Source organism: Charadrius vociferus, unplaced genomic scaffold (assembly GCF_000708025.1).
Source record: "Charadrius vociferus isolate BGI_N301 unplaced genomic scaffold, ASM70802v2 scaffold793, whole genome shotgun sequence".
In the NCBI taxonomy this organism is placed as follows: Eukaryota; Metazoa; Chordata; class Aves; order Charadriiformes; family Charadriidae; genus Charadrius; species Charadrius vociferus.
The window spans coordinates 1,225,256-1,242,388 of NW_009647833.1; the positions used below are offsets into that span (position 1 = coordinate 1,225,256).

Here is a 17,133-nt window from a genome sequence, read left to right on the forward strand (position 1 = left end):
AAACATTCATTTGGTGCCTTCTTTTTTCTTTTATAAAATCCTTTTATAAATCCATAGTGCTGACACACTGTCGCAAGCTCAGGATACTAGAGAACATCTCAGGGAAAGAAGAGCAGTCTTTAAAGGACTTTTTTTTTCCTCTGGGAATCCCAATAACAGACAGTAGCTCTGATCTGGGGTCTCTCCACCTCCCAGTCCTGGTGTGACTTCACACCTGCGTGGTTTTCCTGGCCCCCGAGTCCAGCTGGCAGACCCATCGCTGTGCCTAGAGCCCACCGAGCTGGTCAGGGCTCTGATTCCCATTCAGCGTAGGGCTAGATAACGATTTCCTGGAACTGGACCTGAGGAAACAAGCAAAGGTGACAGACGAGGCTATTTCTCTTTGAGGAGACAATGTGGGCAAGAGGTTCCCAGCAGACCTGTCACACCTCACCACAAAGGCCATCACCCCCCGCACAGCTAAAGCCCCACTAACCAGTTTCATGAGGCTCTGGAGCTGCCCCAGTTCCATCCGTGGTCATTATGGACAGACAGTGTGAGGCCATTTATAGCCCAGCCGTGACACAGCAGGTTCCTTTGCTCCCAGCCAACTGCGGCAATGAATTACGGAGGGAGGGAGTAACTTGGCTAAACTCATTTGGAGGAATATAATTTCCCGGAATTGGCCTTTGTTTGCCATTAATGTTTACTGTGTTCCCGTATCTCCTTCTATTTCTATTACTCATACCAATAAAGCCATTACATTTAAAGACAAAAGCCAAGCCCACTTACTTTACTTCCTCATACTTTTTGCCTCGATAAAAGTTACTCTTTTTAATCAGATACAGCAGCACCAGGTCACAAAAGAAAGCTCCCTGCAAATAGAAAGAACTTGTGTTTGATCTTTAGAGTAGAAGAGGAAGTGTTCTGATCCAGTTAGCAATGAGCATTAATTAAAGAAGAATAACTTGTAGAAGCTGTATTCTCCTTCGCACTCCATGAAATCTAAGGGGTATTTAGACTGCAAGGTACATTAACAAATGCCTTTAAGACAGGAGTCAGGCACACACCTGACGAGCAGTCAGAGTAGCAAAAACTCTGTTGCAGAAGACACAAACCAACTTCCCATTTTATCCCCACAACAGCTAAATGAGGGACCTGGGCCCCAACACATCCCTTTTAGAAAATGCATTCACTTACCGCTCCCATGAGAGCAAGCCCCGAACCGATATTGATAATGGTGGGAATGATGTTAAATTTCCCCGCCTAAAAGAAAAAAGGGCCATGAAGAACTCGGTGAAAGAACAACCCAAGAAACGAACTCGGGGGTGCGGTTTTACCCAGGGGAAGCTGCTAATGCCTGTGGGTGTGTTTTGTCAGCAACAAGCAGGCACAACCCCAGAAGATTTGCAGTGAACACTCTTTGAGGCTAAAGGTCTGCGTGTGTCTTAGATCCAACTCTCCATGGCCGCATTTCTGAGCTTGTGTCATCCCTGGATTAAGCTTCTTTTTTTCTGCAGTGCATGTGCATGGAAAACAACTCTCTGGGGAACATTTACTTCTGTTGGACTCTACATGAGCCTGTTTTTCAGCAGAAGAGATGCAGATTCATCCGCACTCCATTTCCTTTCTTATGTAGGGTTAGCTCCATGTGCATGAATAGCAAGAGCCCTTTCCTACAACAAGCCAGAGAGGCTGTTCTCATCCCAGAGCTGCCTTCCCACTGAGAAATGTCCCCCACCTCTGTTCTCTCCAGGCTCTGACACCCTGCCCTCGGACCTCACCTTGCCATTCACCATCACGTCAAAGCGGATTCCATACGCTTTAATGAGCGTCCGGTAGTCGACCCCCTCAGCATCCCGGTAGTATTTGGCAAACCTGGAATACAACAATGATGATTTTAACTCCTTTATCTCTTTCCCCCTACAAGAACCCATCTGAATTCACCTCTCTCTTCAAACAGATCCATTCCCCATCACAAACAGCTTTAGCGTGCTGTGAGCGTGGCTCCCTCCCTCCACTGAAGCAGTGTGCTTGGCGGGGGCAGCGCCCGGGGCTACATCACCGCCAACCTCCAACGCCCACGAGTCAAACCAGCTCAGCCCGACTGCGGTACTGCATTGTATTCTGCTCTTTACTTACCTGAAGTTGTACCCAGAAGAGACGGACTTTTCTGCGTACTTGTTATCCAGCCGGCTAAAAGAATAGTGAGGATTACATTCAGAAGGGGCTTTATCAAGATCACAGTTCCATTCAATCTGAATTCCTATCACACCACCCTTAATGAAAGAGAGAGACAGCGTGAGTTTTTTAAGCTCAGTTCAATTAATGTGTTTTCAAATTTGTCAGGTCCTTGGGCAAGTTTTCCCCAGGGACAAGAACAGCTGCATTTCTGCTCCCAGACACAAGCACACACACTTCTGGATGAGCTGAGTTCAGGCTTATGGTATTGGGCTCATTACTCTACACACACCCCTCGCTTTCCCCGTGCTGCCATCCAGGAGGAGGTTTCTCATCCCAGGACACTGATTTACTTAATTTAAGTGGCTGTAAGATACTTCAGAGGAGAAGATGCTCTTTTATGCAGGGATGAGGTTCACAAGTGCAGAAGTCAGCACAAAGCCTGCACTCTTCTCACCCTGTGCTTCCCAGGATGCCTCAGACCGGCTGCATCTTCCCCCCTGGGCTACGCACGCCAGCTCGCAGCCTGTTTGGGGCTGCAGCCCCAGACCTCCATGCAGAAACATGTCCGTTCCCTGCAGGGAAAGTCTCCCAGGGAGTTGTCTGAGCAGAGGAACCCCACTGGCCTTCCAGAGTTCTGGGTTTAAATCAATGGTGTAGTAATGTTGAAATTAAACAAAGAAACCCTTCTGGCAGAGCAGCGGTTTGGGCAGCCCTGAATAACAGATAACTGACCTGACTGTCTCTTCCAGAGGACCTACATTGCCCTGCCTCCTGTTCCCTGGGGACAGGATAAATGGGACCAGTGTGACTTTAAGCACCAGCATCTCTCCACTGCTCCCTGGACAGGAGGCAGATCCCCGGGCAGTCACCAGTGGCTCTCCTCATGGCCACCCAGTGAGCGGTACGGCCATCTGGGAAGCCAGAAGAGCCTGAGGGGCACTCCTACCTCCAAAGCCATTTCCTGGAAGTCACTCCCAGCCCACCGGACGATATTCCCCAGGAGGAAGATGGGGCAGTAGGGATGCTCCATGCTGTAGCGACAGCTTTTCAGGTAGGACTCGTTGTCGGTTGCCAGCACATTCATCCTGCATGTAGGGAAGAGGGAAATCCACCTTGTGCCTGCACAGCCTCTGCCACCAGGACCGCAGACACAAGAGACTTCTCCAACACCCCTCATACACAACAGAAATGGCACCTTGCCACCAGCCTTGTCACCCTGCGAGCCTCTCCACCGCTGGCCCAGGGAAAGCAGTCTGCCCACACAAAAATGATCTCCAGGCCAGACAGGGACTAGGCCAGCTGAATCTGCGCTCAAGAAAGGACTCACATGGAGCAGGTTGCCAGAGCGCTCCAGGGCCACCTGGTTTTCTCAAGGAAAAAAAAAATCGAGATGCCAGAAATATCTAGCTGAGCCAGGGAGAATAGCATGAGCACACTTTCTTTATTTTGTTCGTATTGTAATAGCAAACGCAAACAAATACTTTTAAATTTGCATTTTCCGAGCCTTGTCCAGGCACCTTCATTTTTATGGAAGGGGAGGAATATCTGGGAGCAAGAGCAGCTCAGGAACTGGACAGTGCACTGGCTGGCGGACAGACCCATCTGCGTTAGAAGCTCCAGTGCATCCCATGCTGCAGGAGCCATTGCAGACCTCATTTGGTGGACAGCTTTACCCCAGTTACTCTCTGAGAAGTTCCAAGCCCTCATTATCTCCTTCCTCCCACACAGCCTGAAGCCAAAGGCCTCTCCCTGCACCTTAGAAGAGGGAATATCCACCTCCCCAGCCCAACCCTCAGGCAGGAGAAGGACAGTGGAGCAAACTGAGGTTATTGGCTCTGTGATGGAGGGGACAGGGGGATCTCTGAGCACCTGCACTTACTTGGAGAACTTAAACTTGGGGAAGCGGATTGAGTTCTTGATGTAAACAGTGAAGTTTTCTGCACTGGCGAGAAGTGGTTTCCTGGAAGAGAAGGGTTTGTTATCTGGTTTGTGTTTGTACCCTGCCCACACGTTTAAACTGGAATTGTCCTTTTAGAAACAGCTAGGTTTCATCCCATGGCACTAGGCCAGCCATGCCACTTTCCCCACTCTGCCAGCAAGGAGCTGATGTGGAGCGTGCAGGATGAGGGAAAGCCCCGAGAGCTGGAAACAGCCCTGGGACAGCCGTGAGCCGAGCGAGGGGAGCAGAGGGCCAGTCCTGCCAGGGGCCATGCACAGCTCCCCGCTGCACTGGAACAGCCAGCATTCAAGCGAGGGTGCAAGCAGAGGGAACCCAGAAACCGCCCCAAGTGACAGACAAGCCAAGCAACTCAAGCTTGGAAACAGCACAGGATGGCCACGTACTTGGGCTTGGATCTTTTCTCCACCGGGCACCAGGCCAGTATCTCACAAGTCCCTCTGATGCTGTCCCTGTCTTTCAAACAACGGCCAGTCTTAACTCCTGCAGCACAGACATCACACAAATAGTCACACAGAGCAGCCACCTCCTCTCCTTGCCTACAGGGCGCAAGAAAATCAGATGCTTTTCACTGCCATCCCTAAGCCCTCCTCCCTGCTGTGAAAGAGCCCCTCAGCTGGAACAACCACTCTCTTGTTGCTTCTCTGAGCAGCCCCGGGGTGCTCTGGCACAGCCACCAGAGCTGCGAGCAAGGCAGCAATCTTAATAAAAGACAGTAAAGAAAAGAGAGTCCTTGCCACTCTCTGTAACCAGAGATCTCTGGGGCTGTAAGCAGGCTGATGCTTCTGAAGGAACCTGCCTCTACCAGACACAGAGCAGGAGAAGGGACCCTTACCATTGCCAGCCACCACCGCTTCCCCTGCCGGGCAGTCCTCGTCCTTGTAACACAGGGCATCGGGAATGCTGACACTCTGCAAAGTGGAAGAGGACAGAAGTGAGACCTGTGACAGGACATGAGACTCAGAGGGGTAACAAAGCACTGCTGATGTGGGGCGAGTCCTCTACAGGACGGTGAACACAGAAAAGGTGCAGCTGAATTGGTAACTGCAGGTCATGTGCAAATAACTCGACGGTATCACACCACCAGCAACACCACGGTGCAGCTACGATGTCCTGCTTTTGGGATCTGCTCAGTCTGGAGAGGGACAGGCTGTGGAAAACCCCAGACATCACCTAGCGCTCACCAAAACCAAGCAGAGGCCACAGTACTTCACCTTAAGAGAGAACTTTCTCTTTGATTTAAGCTATGAGCTCTCCGAGCCCAAAATTACCCTTCCCTTGTCTGCACACTGGGTTCATGCAGCCACTAGAGGACAGCCGTGTCCTGAGCAAGCAAACCGTGCTCTTGGCCTGGGCTACCCCTCTGCTTGTGGTATGGAAAATTAATCACCGCTACATGGAGACAAGGCTCCCTGGATGGTCAGTGTCCTCCTCCCCCAGGCTCCAGCCCATTCGGAACCACGTCTCCACAGAGGATGTTTCAACATGATATGGAAAGACCTCATGCCTTCAGCCCATAAGGCACGTTCTGGAAGGCAGTAAGGACCCTCCCGTATCCCGAAGGTAATGAAAGCCCTTCCCAGGACGGGCTCTTGGAAATTCTCCTCTACCCATAACTAGACTGAGTCACCTCAAAATTGTTTCCCATGGCCTTTTCTGACCCCAAGCAATCACTGTTCTGGTCTCATCTCCAGCTTGGGCAGATGTCCAACACCTTCAACTAAAGTCAGCAAGACTCTACATGATCAGTGCCTCTGGAAATTGAGACAGCTGAACCTTCCAGGTTTGCAGTAACCAGTCCAATTTTCCCAACTGAGATACTACACTACAGAGAAAAACCGTTCGCCTTCCATCCTTCCTGTGTTCGTTGCTCCCCAGGTGTCCTCTGTCAGTTCTTACCCCAAGTTTTGTAGGGGTCTGGGGGCCAAGGGGCTCAGTTCTTCCTACCTCAGGACACGTGGCTTGCCTCTGGTTTGGGGTCACAATCAGATTCGTCATGACAAAGAAGACATTTTCACCCTAGAATAAACAAAGTAAGCAGGAAGAGTTAGAAAACCAGTCTTAAAGTACCTGTTCCAAGGAGGAAGCAGTTGTCTGCAGAACAGTAACAACTCTCTCTCCTGATGCTTTTCAGGCTGAGACACAACAGCGCCCTTTGGCTGGATGTTTGTTTGGATGAGGCTGGTGGGTGTCTGTGGCTTAAGGGATTCTTCTTCAGAGACTGCATTAATTTGGTGAGCAGGACGGCTGAGCTTTGCCTCGCTGGCTGCTCGGCAAGCACTTCTCCTTTTCCATAAGGACACAGTGCCTGATCGGGGATCAAAGGCCCCGTCCCGGTGCAGAGCTGTGGGTGTTTGTTCTCAGCCAGGGTCAGGCTGTTACAAGCCCGAGCTGATGGAGTACGGCAGCAGAGCGCAGCGCAGGAGCAGATTTAGTGCAACATCACAGACATGCGATAAAACAAGACAGAGCATTTCTAGCATGGCTGTAATAGAATACAGATCCCTTTGTCGAGCCATTGGGATGACTGTCTGAGACATGTAAGGAGAGCCTTGATTCCTTTTTGGTCCCTAAAATCCGTATTTCTGGCAGTGTAGTGTTTCCGCTGTATTTAGGCAAAGCCCTGGTATGCGTGGCTGACTCCTGTGCTGGAGCCTTCCTTTCTTTGCACAGTTACAGCTTCTATTTGGTCCCTTCCCCACATTCAGAAAAAAATTAAAATAGTTAACTTTTCCCCTGAACGGTTTCCCCTTAACAACCACCCACCAAAAGGAAACCACAGGAAAAAACAACCTGAAGACAGTTGTACAGTCAGCAAGAGGGGAGAGAAAGCAGCTTACCACAGCACTGCAGATGGAGGCTGGTTCCCCAGGCAGAAGTGAAATGAACGCTGAAACAAACCATGTGCTTCTGCCATTCAAGCTCCATACCATGCACACGAGGGAAGGGGAGGAGGGTCAGCACCAGGCTGCAGCTACAGAAACACCCGCTGTCTCCTGGCAGCCCCCAGCACTGGGGACCCCGACACTCCCCATGCCGAGGGGGCACAGGTAGCCGTTAGAGCCGGCCAGAGGTCCTGGCAAGAGGCAGGGGAGCCCCGAGCATCTCGGACAAAAAATCCTCCCCCTCGACATGAGCCAGCAGTGTGTCAAGCCCTGCCACCTGTAACGCTGGTTGCTTGGGTGAGCGAACACCTGGTGAGGAAATACCCCATCAGGAGCAAACTCTGGACCCCTGACCCCACAAGGCTACTCTGAACCACAACAGGGAACAAGATGTTTCTGAAAACTCGTCAGAGAACAAGCCCCTGACAGCAACAAGCGAAGGATTCACCAGGGAAATCCCTGTTCTACATTCCAACCAACTCCAAAGTGCCACTGGTTGAAGGTGAAGTCTTGCTCTTACGTACAGACAAGTAAATTGTTCAATTTACCACTTTCTGCCCACTGTCAGCACAAGACCCTGATTTTCCCCTTACGCCTTTCCATGCACACATGGTAGACACCAGCAGGGCAAGCACAAACAGCCCCTGGCAAGCACAGCTGGGCAACTTCCAACCTGGTGCTGGGCCGCATCTGCTGCCATCTTTTCCCCTTCAGCATCAGCTCTGCGTCTCACTTTGTCCAAGTCAAGGAAGCAGCAAGGCAGGTTTAGCCAGACACATTTCAAGCAACCCTCGTCACTCAAATTGCACCGCATTTTCTTTCCATCACCACCCACCCACGCGGGCTGCCCCGTGCATGCCTGCTCGAGCCCAGGAGTGGAGGCGAGCAGACACTTTGCTCAGCTGAGCAGTCCCACTGAAATCCACAGGACTTCTGCTGCGAGGTTCTGCTTGCCAAGCGGCATGGACCTTTGCGAGAGAGACAAGGCTGCTTTGGTATTTGTTGGAAACACCTAAGAGAAGGCACAGCATTGCCTTCTTGTAGCCCACCTCCTGCTTATTCACAGGAAAGACCTGGATACCTCACTTCAGCCTTCCCATCAGCAGCCACGCTGGAAGATGTCTTTCTACCTGAACAGCAGAGACAGTAGCAGTGGGGTGATGCCAACCTGTGGAGGGATGACGTAGTCTGCAACATCCCACAGCCTTTCCCCCAGCTCCGAGGTGTTGGTGAAGGCTACGCCTTTCAGCTTGGTGATGACAGAGCTCTGGAGGGATGTGTCTGTGTCCTGATAGCCTTTCTTGACAACAAACACCCACCTGCAAAGACACAGCAGGCAGCGGCGTTAGCAGGTGGGGTGCGGGAACAAGTTAGCCAGAGAAGATTTACACCAAGGCCAAACACCATTCAAGGGCATGTCAAAACACGCCAATGACACCAAACCCTCTGCAACTACTACTACAAATTTAGAATAAACTCTTTGACACAAGCTGCAACTATCTACAGCACTGTAGAGTCAGGACCAAGACCCCACATGCAGGGAAAGGCGTAATAACTGGTCACGGGGTAAAAAACAACAAACCTTCTGCCTCCCTGTCCTGTGCTATGCTCCGTAACCTCGATGGAAAGAGGGGAGGGCAGGGCTCTGCGTTCCTCAAGATGAAAAATAATAGAAGCTTTTGCAAGTTGCAGTGAAGCGTGTAGTTGGTTTCACAAATACATGACTCCCTCCCGTTTTAGCAGCCTGCCATTAGGCTACCAGTCCAGCCACGGACCACAGCTGGGGAGATGCAGGTGAACCGAATATCACTAACAGAAATCTGTAGGGAATATTCTCAACTGGATAGAGGATCTGTTGTAAGCCAGTGCGATGGTAACAACCTGACTGCCCCCTGGCCTCTGTGCTGAGCTTCAGGCTTCTGGCCGGCAGCCCTGGAAGAGCAGCTCAGGGAAAGGCTTTGCTTACTTCTCCCCACTGGAAGCAGCAAGAGCTCCATATGAAAGGTGAGAACCTCTCTGGGGTAAATGAAACGCCTCCAGCTTCTCCACAATATCACCAAATTCACGTGCCAAATCATCCAGACCCTTGAGAAGCTAAGGGTGGCAGGGCAGGTTTTGGGGGAAGGATGCGGGCTGCATTTGCTGGCACAGCTGCCCTTTGCGGCGCACTGACCTGGAGTGCACTGCTGCACGCAGCAGGGAATGCGGCCATCTCGGGCTGAGCAGCCCTGACGGATGCTGCCCTTCCCCTGCTGCTTGTGACAAACCTGAATAATAATATTCCAAACCCCTGTGAAGTCTCCTACTTTCCCCATTTTCCCCAAGAGCACCGTTTTCCTCTCCCAGGAGGGCTCAAAATCAGACCCTTACCGTTTCTGCAGTGAATCGGGGAGGAAATGGTAGCTACACGCAAGAAACGATGCAGAGGGGTTTGATGCTCACAACCCCCGAGCCAGGCTCTGAACAGGCATGGGTACGGAATCAAGCAGTCAGACATCAGACTGACGCCGACCACCTCTGCGCTGCGCTGGTAGCCCCCAGCCACAAAGGAGTCACTGCAGGTGCCATCAGCGACAGCGCCAAAGGGCTGCAGAAGGCAATAGATGCCCAGGGAGAAAAATAGCCCGTACAGCCCAGAGAGTCTCTGAACACTCACGGTCACTGGTCATGCTGTATCCCTCTTGGACGGAGGATGTCCCCTCAGCAACGTTATCTACAGGATTCCTCCTTTAGCAGCTAATACATGCCAGACTGCTGAGACTTCATCTCTGCCCTGCTAACTAAAGCAGGCTCTGAACTGTACACCTTTCTATAAATAAACCCTGTGGGTAAAAACAACTCTGCTATATTTAATCAGTGAAAACAGGAGGTGTGAGAAAGGTGAAGGGACTCAGAAGCACAGACAGTGAGGGTAAAGATTTATGAATCGCATTCTGCAAAGCCTCAGAAACTCAGGAAGAAATGGCACAGGCACCACATAGGCTGGATAATTCCAGGTCTGAGTATTGCTGTGTTCGTTACACGTCAGCCCGACCAGCTTCTTGCAGAACTGGGCCTTTTCCGAGAGGTGCTCTAGCTATCTCCATGCCAGCTCCCCTTCTCTGAAATAAACGCAAGGCAGCTGACTTTCACGCTGCCTCAGCCTCCACAACCCCGACTGCTGCAGCCCACTCCAGCAAAGAAATCCACCACTTTGCGCTCGGTTCTCCCCCATTTAGACTCGAGCATGTCACGCAGCCGTGCAGACAAGGCGGGTTTGTCCCAAGGCTCAGCGATCGTGACCATAAATGCTATTGTTTCTAATGAGTCACGTGTTAAGGTTTGGCGCCATTCCCACCGAATACAGACATAAAAGCTTAAATAATGCAGTACAAAGCCATAGCGCCGTTTGATCTATTTTTAACCCTACGTTAATCTGGGAGGTAGAGCTGAACCTAGCAATCCCTAGCAGATGAAAAATCAGATATAATCTATTAGATGTGACAAAACCCAGCTCGTATAAACAAACATAACCATCTGCATTAAAATCACAGGGCATAGCAAGCTGCCACTGTGTGCAGAGTATCCTCATTAACCTTCATCACAAGACAGCAAGCAAACGCGACCGCGGCAGTATGTGAAACGCAGGGTGATCCTTACCCCACCAGGTAAGCCAGAATGGAGAGCTGCACCACTCGATAGAGAATCCCCACCTTCTTGTTCTTCGCAATGACGTATTTCTCTGTTTTATAATCAAAAAGCGACAGAAATAAACCCTTCCAAGCCACCTGCCCCATGCTCCCGGCTCCCTCTGTCCCGGTGGCTGGAGCAGGCAGCAGCGTTGGGAGCTCGCATTATCCACACGTGCTCCGCATGGAAACCCGACACACCAACCCCTTCAGAGCGAGAGGCTGATCTCCTCCTCCTCCTCCCATCAGCTGCTCGCCGGCAGCAGCTCTCGGGACAGAAACCGGCAGCTGCACTAACACGACATCCTTCCTTAGCTGCTCTCCAGCTAATTCATCCTCTGGGGAAGCCCCCGCCTCGGTTTTGCTCCCAAGCTTCCTTCTCTCCCCTACGGCCACAAAATGGTTATAGGGAAACAGGGTATAGCATGAAGCCATGTTACAGCTCTGTCACCTTGGGTGCTGTAGTCTCTCACTGTTAAGTATTAACGCATTTCTTCAGCCTCTACAATGATGGCACAGAACCTGGTTGAATTTTTAATTTCTTAAGCGTTTGCATGAGCAGTAAGAACTTGGGTCCTTACCAGTCATCTGAAATACCTGCCTGGTTACTGCAGTTTCCCACCAAAAAACCCCAACAACTTAAGAAATTATAATATAAATTCTGCATGTGGTGAAGGGATCAATCACCATCACATCTCCCCAAAACGCACAGCGAGCGCTGAGCTAGGCACGTACCGATACGGAACACAGCGGCTGATGAAATACCAAAGGGAGAGGAACAGTTCAGCCCTCACTGAGGGAAGAGTTCTTTACCAGGCAGTAGTGCAAAGGATGGCTCCCAGTCTCACAGAGGTGTTTGCACGTGCAAGGACATGAAGCGATCATTACTTAAACCACAAAGGGTGGACACTGTCTCCTGGCTAAGGCGGGAACAGGATGAGCTCTGAGGTGGAAAACGAAGTAAGCCAGGCCCTTCCAGCAGCCCGGCTAAAAGAGCTAACGTACCTCACCAAGAGGAGATCCAGCAGCGAGCTGGGATCCGAACCGGAGCACGCCCATTCCAGGGGGATCCCGTACCCGTGCGCTCACGGGAGACGTCTCCCAGGGGGTTCCTCTGGGATGGGACTGCTCATAGGCTGAATCGATCAGTCTGTCAGAGAGATGAGGCGGTGTATCATGCATAAAGCGCAGCATTTACTGCGCTCACACCTGAGCACCTAATTAGCTCACACCTGAGCACCTAATTAGCTCACAGGGCTTTGTGAGGACCAGGAAGGCTCTTCAGATTACACAGTGTGTAACTGTGACACACGCTCAAGTACAGGTGAAGAGCGGGTCACACTATGGCGGTAGCAGGCAGCGCAGCGAGGTGATCTGCTCCGGAACACACCTCTGCCCTACACTACTCTCTTCCCAGAGAGAATCGTTCTCAAGATTTCGGGTTTTATGAAAATGTTATCCTTCATCCTCCTGAAATTCCGTATCAAATTTAAACAGATGGATCAGATTTTTAATGAATATGTGACAAGGTTGCTCCAAATCACAAGAGAATCACAAACAGCGTAACAATGAACAAAACACTATCCTCAGAATACCTCACTTTGTCCCTCATCCCACAGCCATCCCTAGAGCTTCCTTCTGCAAAGCGAAGGAAACCTTTCTCCAGCAACTGCAAAACTAGAACAGAAATGTGCCCGTGGCCTCCTTTTAACCCGGCAGCTGCTGCGCTCCCCAGCTCCAGCCCCAGGGTGGGAGATGGCATCAGCGTGTGGCTCTTTCTCGAGGGGCTCCTGGGGTGACGGGCAGGCTGCCGAGGGAGTGACCCCCCGGTCCTATGCACCCCCCGGTCGCTCCTCTGGCTCAGGCTTAGCCCCAATCCTGCTCCCAAACTTCGCAGCCGCCCTTCAGCCCCAGCACAAGCGAAGGGCTGGACGTGCTCACCTCTCCCACTCCCCACGTCCCCTCCTTTCCCTATCTGCACACCCCACATGAGCAACCCCACTTTATCTCACAAAACATGTTGGCTGCTCCCCAAGCCCCTCCTGGAGCCCTTTTTCTCACTCAGGCATGCTAGAAAAGGTTTCCCTTTTCCCCAAATGACATTTGGCCATTGTATCCACTCCTCCTTACCAGATGCCTACAGACCAGACTGCCGCTAGTTCCAGTCTTAAAGATGCTCTGTGTGAAAGCCCGAAGCACAAATAAAAAGTCTTAAAACATATAAAAACCAAAGGAGACAAAACCCTCCAAGCAAACACGCTTCTGCAGGGAGAAAGGAGACCACAGTGGTCCATGAGGCCAGAAATGAGTACGGAAGAAAGGCAGGCTTCAGCGTCTTCCCCCACCGCTGCCCGGGTCCCAGAGCCAAGCTGGGACTGGGCACAGGGAGGCTGACCCAGCCCCAGGAACTAGAGCTGTATGGAGACGGGAGCATCCTAAAGGAGCCACCACCTGATCTGCCCGGTCCTTCTAGAGGAGACACTTTGCAAGCGCAAGCCGCTGGGTGACAGCCAAGCTTCATTTCTGACCATGGGTCTGGTCCCACAAGAACACCATCTGCTTGCCCTGGCCCTGCTGGAACTGCTCCAGGGACAGGACTGAACAGCGAGTATATCCCACATCCCAGCACCACCTCCACCATTGCTCCTGCCACACTTAGAACACCCAAGTTCACGGACAAGCGAAGTATCAGTGGAAACAAGTCAGCCCCTGGTGGTGTCTAGAGACCCCCCTCTCCATCACCTTCTTCCCTATCGCGCTGGGTGACTGCACCGGCTAAAAATCAAACTAAACTCGCTGACAGTTAAGCACTGTGTTGCCTCCTGGCCTGGTTTTACTTAGTGGCACAGACGCAGGTCTGCTAGGAGTTTTTGTAATTACTTTCCAGGTCAATTAATGTGAGAAATGATTTACACAGGTTAGAAAAATTGTTCCTTAGAGTGAGAAGTGCTCCTGCTATAGGTGTGACCTGAAGGTGTCAACCAGGTTTGATCACTGGGAAAAAAAAAGGAAAAAAAAGAAGACATAAAACTAAGACTTTTCTTTTTTTTTTTTAGAGCCACCAAGTAGAAGCACAGTTGCAATAGTTGTTTTCAAATAAAAAACTTCAATTCGTATCAAATGCACCCCAGAACTTTCTGAATACTGCTCAGCACAGGCTAAATTTGTGCTGACAACAGTGTTGTGGGCATGTTCTTACAGATATTGTTCTTATCACCTTCTAGTTTTCACAACCTTATTTTTTTTCTTGCCTGGAAATCAAGATTACTGGTGTGTTTCTCAACGTATCTGTTGGTTGTTCAAACATAGGCACTTTCATTCCCAGGGGGGAGTAAATAACCTGACAAAATCTAATCATCATCAGTTAAAGACAAAAAAACCCAGTAGTTTCTCTTGGTCCTTCTCAAGGGACAGAGCCTGGACCTCTTCTGCAAGATATCTCCCTCCTTGAGTCCAACATTTTTAATTTCCCATGGAAAAAAACAGTTCTGCTCCTTTCCCATGAGGGCTATTTGCTCAGTCTGTGAATTCTCCCGGGGAGGATTTTTCCTCCAGTACCGAAACTCTCCCTTCCTCTCTCTCTTTTTTTTATCCCTGACATGTTACACCTATACCTAACTCCTTGTACTACTCCCAGTAATTGCTTTCTCATTATTCACACATAGTCACAGGGCGCACATCCCTGTCTGCCCAGACTGCTCCTCATCTACGTTTCCCTCCACCTGCCAGTAACTCTTTGGTGTCAAGCTGTCCCACAGCTCAACTCAGCCCAGTCACGAGTCCGAAAAAGCCACGTAAAGGGACTGTGGAAACGAAACTTTAGACCCTGCCCTGACACAGCGGAATCTGAAACACAGCGAGGTCACATCTGTCCCTCTACGGTACTACAGCACAGAAACATTTCAAGATCAGCCCAATAATATCTTTAAATCACAGCCAAAGGAGAGGGCGGTTTTCCAGGCAATGGCAGACAGCCCTGGCCGGTACAGGCGTGACCCACAAGCGACTGACTGCTGGGGGTGCCCGTTTTAGGCACTTGTCTTGTTTGCTTCTAGTTCCAAACGATCACCCCCAGGCATTAATTCTCTCGGTGATCTCCACTCCACCCTTTACTGAGCTATCAACAGCAACAGAAAACATTGGCTCCCACACGCATGATGGCTGACTCATAAGATGCTGAGACATTTCTGAAGCACTGGAAATGCTCCTGCAGCAAACGCCTGAGCAATGCAGATGCATCATCCTTTAGAATTAGGCGCCAGACCAGCTACCGAAATAGAAAGGAGACATGGAGCAGAGGATGTAAATAGGAGATAAATTATTTTGGCAAGGAAATGAACAGGGAAAAAGGCAGAGGTCAGCTCTCTCCATTAGCGGTTTCTTCTCAGAGTATCATACTTGTAGGTCAACGTCTAAAAAAAAACCAAGGGGAAGAGTTGAACAGGTTGAAAGAGGACATTGCTTTCAAACCGCAGCTCCTGCACACGGAAACACACGGAAATCAGTAACATCAAGCACAAGCTGCTTTCTGAAGAGGATGGGTTTGGATGCAAAAACTAAGAAACGTGTGCAGCCTGCAATGAGAAATGCTTCATTTGGTTTCTCTTTTAATCCTCATTGTGACTTTGCAGTGTAAATAAGAAGTAGGTTGCCACTTGCCAATGAAAAATCAAAAAAAATCAGCCTTTTGTCCTCTTAAGCAGCACCGCTGCACACCCAGCCACAATGGAAAAAGGAAATCTTTCTTTCAGGAGAAAAACATTCAGATTTTTTTGCCTAGAAAGGGAACCTGTGGAAAGAAAGAGGCCTTCTGTCATTATTCACAGAAGCATCCAAACATGTCTGTAGGAGTGAGAAATGGAAGCATGCTATATTCCAGAGTATGTTCTGTCCTTGATTCAGCTCATCATTTCCAGGAGAGCCCTTTTCAGCCTTTGACTGTGTTCCAGGTTGCTTCCCCAAGTCCTGAATCTCCTATACAGTGTGCAGGAGGTCTCATTATCATTAGCCAGAGTGTTTATCCGCACCTCTCCCCTAACCAAGAAGTGAAAGTGCTTGAAGAAGAGGACCAAAGAGAAGAGAGAAAAATTCCGCACATCTAATGAAACTAATCCATCATGCTGCGTTCTGAGAGAGAGCTGGCACTGAATCAGATAAAAGAAATTAAATCAAAATGCACATAAAACATTGCTAGATTAAGTGCAGTGATAGCTGGAACAGCAACGTTACACAGTGCTGAACTGCAACGTTTTCACCTTCTAAAGTCAGCCAATAAAAGTGTCATTGGGGAATAGAGGAGACTGTTAAATCCAAGGTCTGAAAGCTGAATGGTTTTAACAAAATGCGTGTTCACATTAACCACCAACTTAAAGGTGACACCCTGCTCTTGAATATACCTGACAGATCAGTTTTTTTAATTCTTTATCAATCCTGACCTGGAAAGATGAGAAATTGGTCCTGGTTTGACAGCTCTATCAGAGCGTACCTTGCTGAAAGTGCTGAGGAGACACCTTCACCCCCTTCCTTCACCTTCAGCACATAAACAGGGAGAACGTCAAGGCTGAGGCCTCTGCCCTTTCCTCCCCGGAATTATCAACGGGGAACTCTTTGCAGCCATGGCAAAACATACGTGCTACTCAGACTTGACCCCCAGAGGAGAAGGTTTCATGAGCAGCACCCTCAGCCTGGCACCTGACCTTGCCTGGGCTCTGGAGGCTGGTCGTACTGGAAGCCAGTTGCCTGTTGATGTGTCCCAGCTGTGCTGCACAGACGTACTGGAGCCGGTTTAGCCAAGCTGGCAGAGTGGGAGCAACCTGCTCGCAGCAGCTCAGCTCCATTCCAGTTCATTCACCCTCTTATTACAAGAGACAGGGAATTTCTCTTTTGAGCTGCAATCCAATTAGCCCCCAAATAAAGCTGCCCCAACAGACTCTCGAGACCAGCAAAGCACTTCATGGCTCCTATCTGATGCTCTTGCGTCAGCACCCTGCACTTAATAATGAAGAACTACTTGTGCCCTTTTCCAGACAAGCTTTCCTGAGTAGCAGACCCACTTCACTTTCTCCTGCTAACCACCAGGCCACCGCACTCCCACGGCTCAATACGTGAGGCTGTCAGCTTCTGAACGCGCTGAGGGAATTGTAACCCAAGGCTTGCGAATCTTCCTGGCATACGAGAAAGACATAAGCAGCTGGTATCACCCCTGATTAAAATAGCATCGCAAAATGCATCCTGTCCTCCCCTTCAAGGATACCATTAAAAAGCTATCTCAGATACGTCAGCTCTTGTCAGTCACCACCCACCTACACACCTCCTACTCCTTCGCCAGATATATAAAATATAAATATATAAAATAGCCAAAATCTATCTGGTCAAGCTCACCTACAAAAAGGTAATATCCAAACCTGGAATGATCCAGAGCCGAGCCAGGACTCAGAGCTAAGACAGCCGACGGGGATGG

At 50.1% G+C, this 17,133-nt stretch overlaps 1 protein-coding gene across 1 annotated transcript; it reads right to left on the reverse strand.

Moving 5' to 3' along the window:
- Positions 1-265: 265 nt before the first annotated feature.
- On the reverse strand, positions 266-10,821 carry P2RX5 (purinergic receptor P2X, ligand-gated ion channel, 5). The gene is made up of 12 exons (XM_009882710.1): positions 10,645-10,821; positions 8,174-8,324; positions 6,068-6,139; positions 4,956-5,031; positions 4,507-4,603; positions 4,043-4,123; positions 3,110-3,248; positions 2,122-2,258; positions 1,764-1,857; positions 1,180-1,245; positions 772-854; positions 266-341 (listed from the first exon to the last, which is right to left on the reverse strand). The coding sequence occupies exons 1-12, from the start codon at positions 10,779-10,781 to the stop codon at positions 266-268; spliced, it is 1,209 nt and encodes a 402-aa protein (XP_009881012.1). The 5' UTR covers positions 10,782-10,821.
- Positions 10,822-17,133: the final 6,312 nt, after the last annotated feature.

What these genes read in the sequence shown, in the direction of transcription:
- P2RX5 (XM_009882710.1), bottom strand. Translation starts at nt 10,781, where the DNA reads ATGGGGCAGGTGGCTTGGAAGGGTTTATTTCTGTCGCTTTTTGATTAT. An exon ending in GAGAAAAGATCCAAGCCCAA is followed by an intron (nt 4,124 to 4,506) that starts GTACGTGGCCAT and finishes CTTCTCTTCCAG; the next exon opens with GAAACCACTTCTCGCCAGTG. An exon ending in TCCAGGAAATGGCTTTGGAG is followed by an intron (nt 2,259 to 3,109) that starts GTAGGAGTGCCC and finishes TCTTTCATTAAG; the next exon opens with GGTGGTGTGATAGGAATTCA.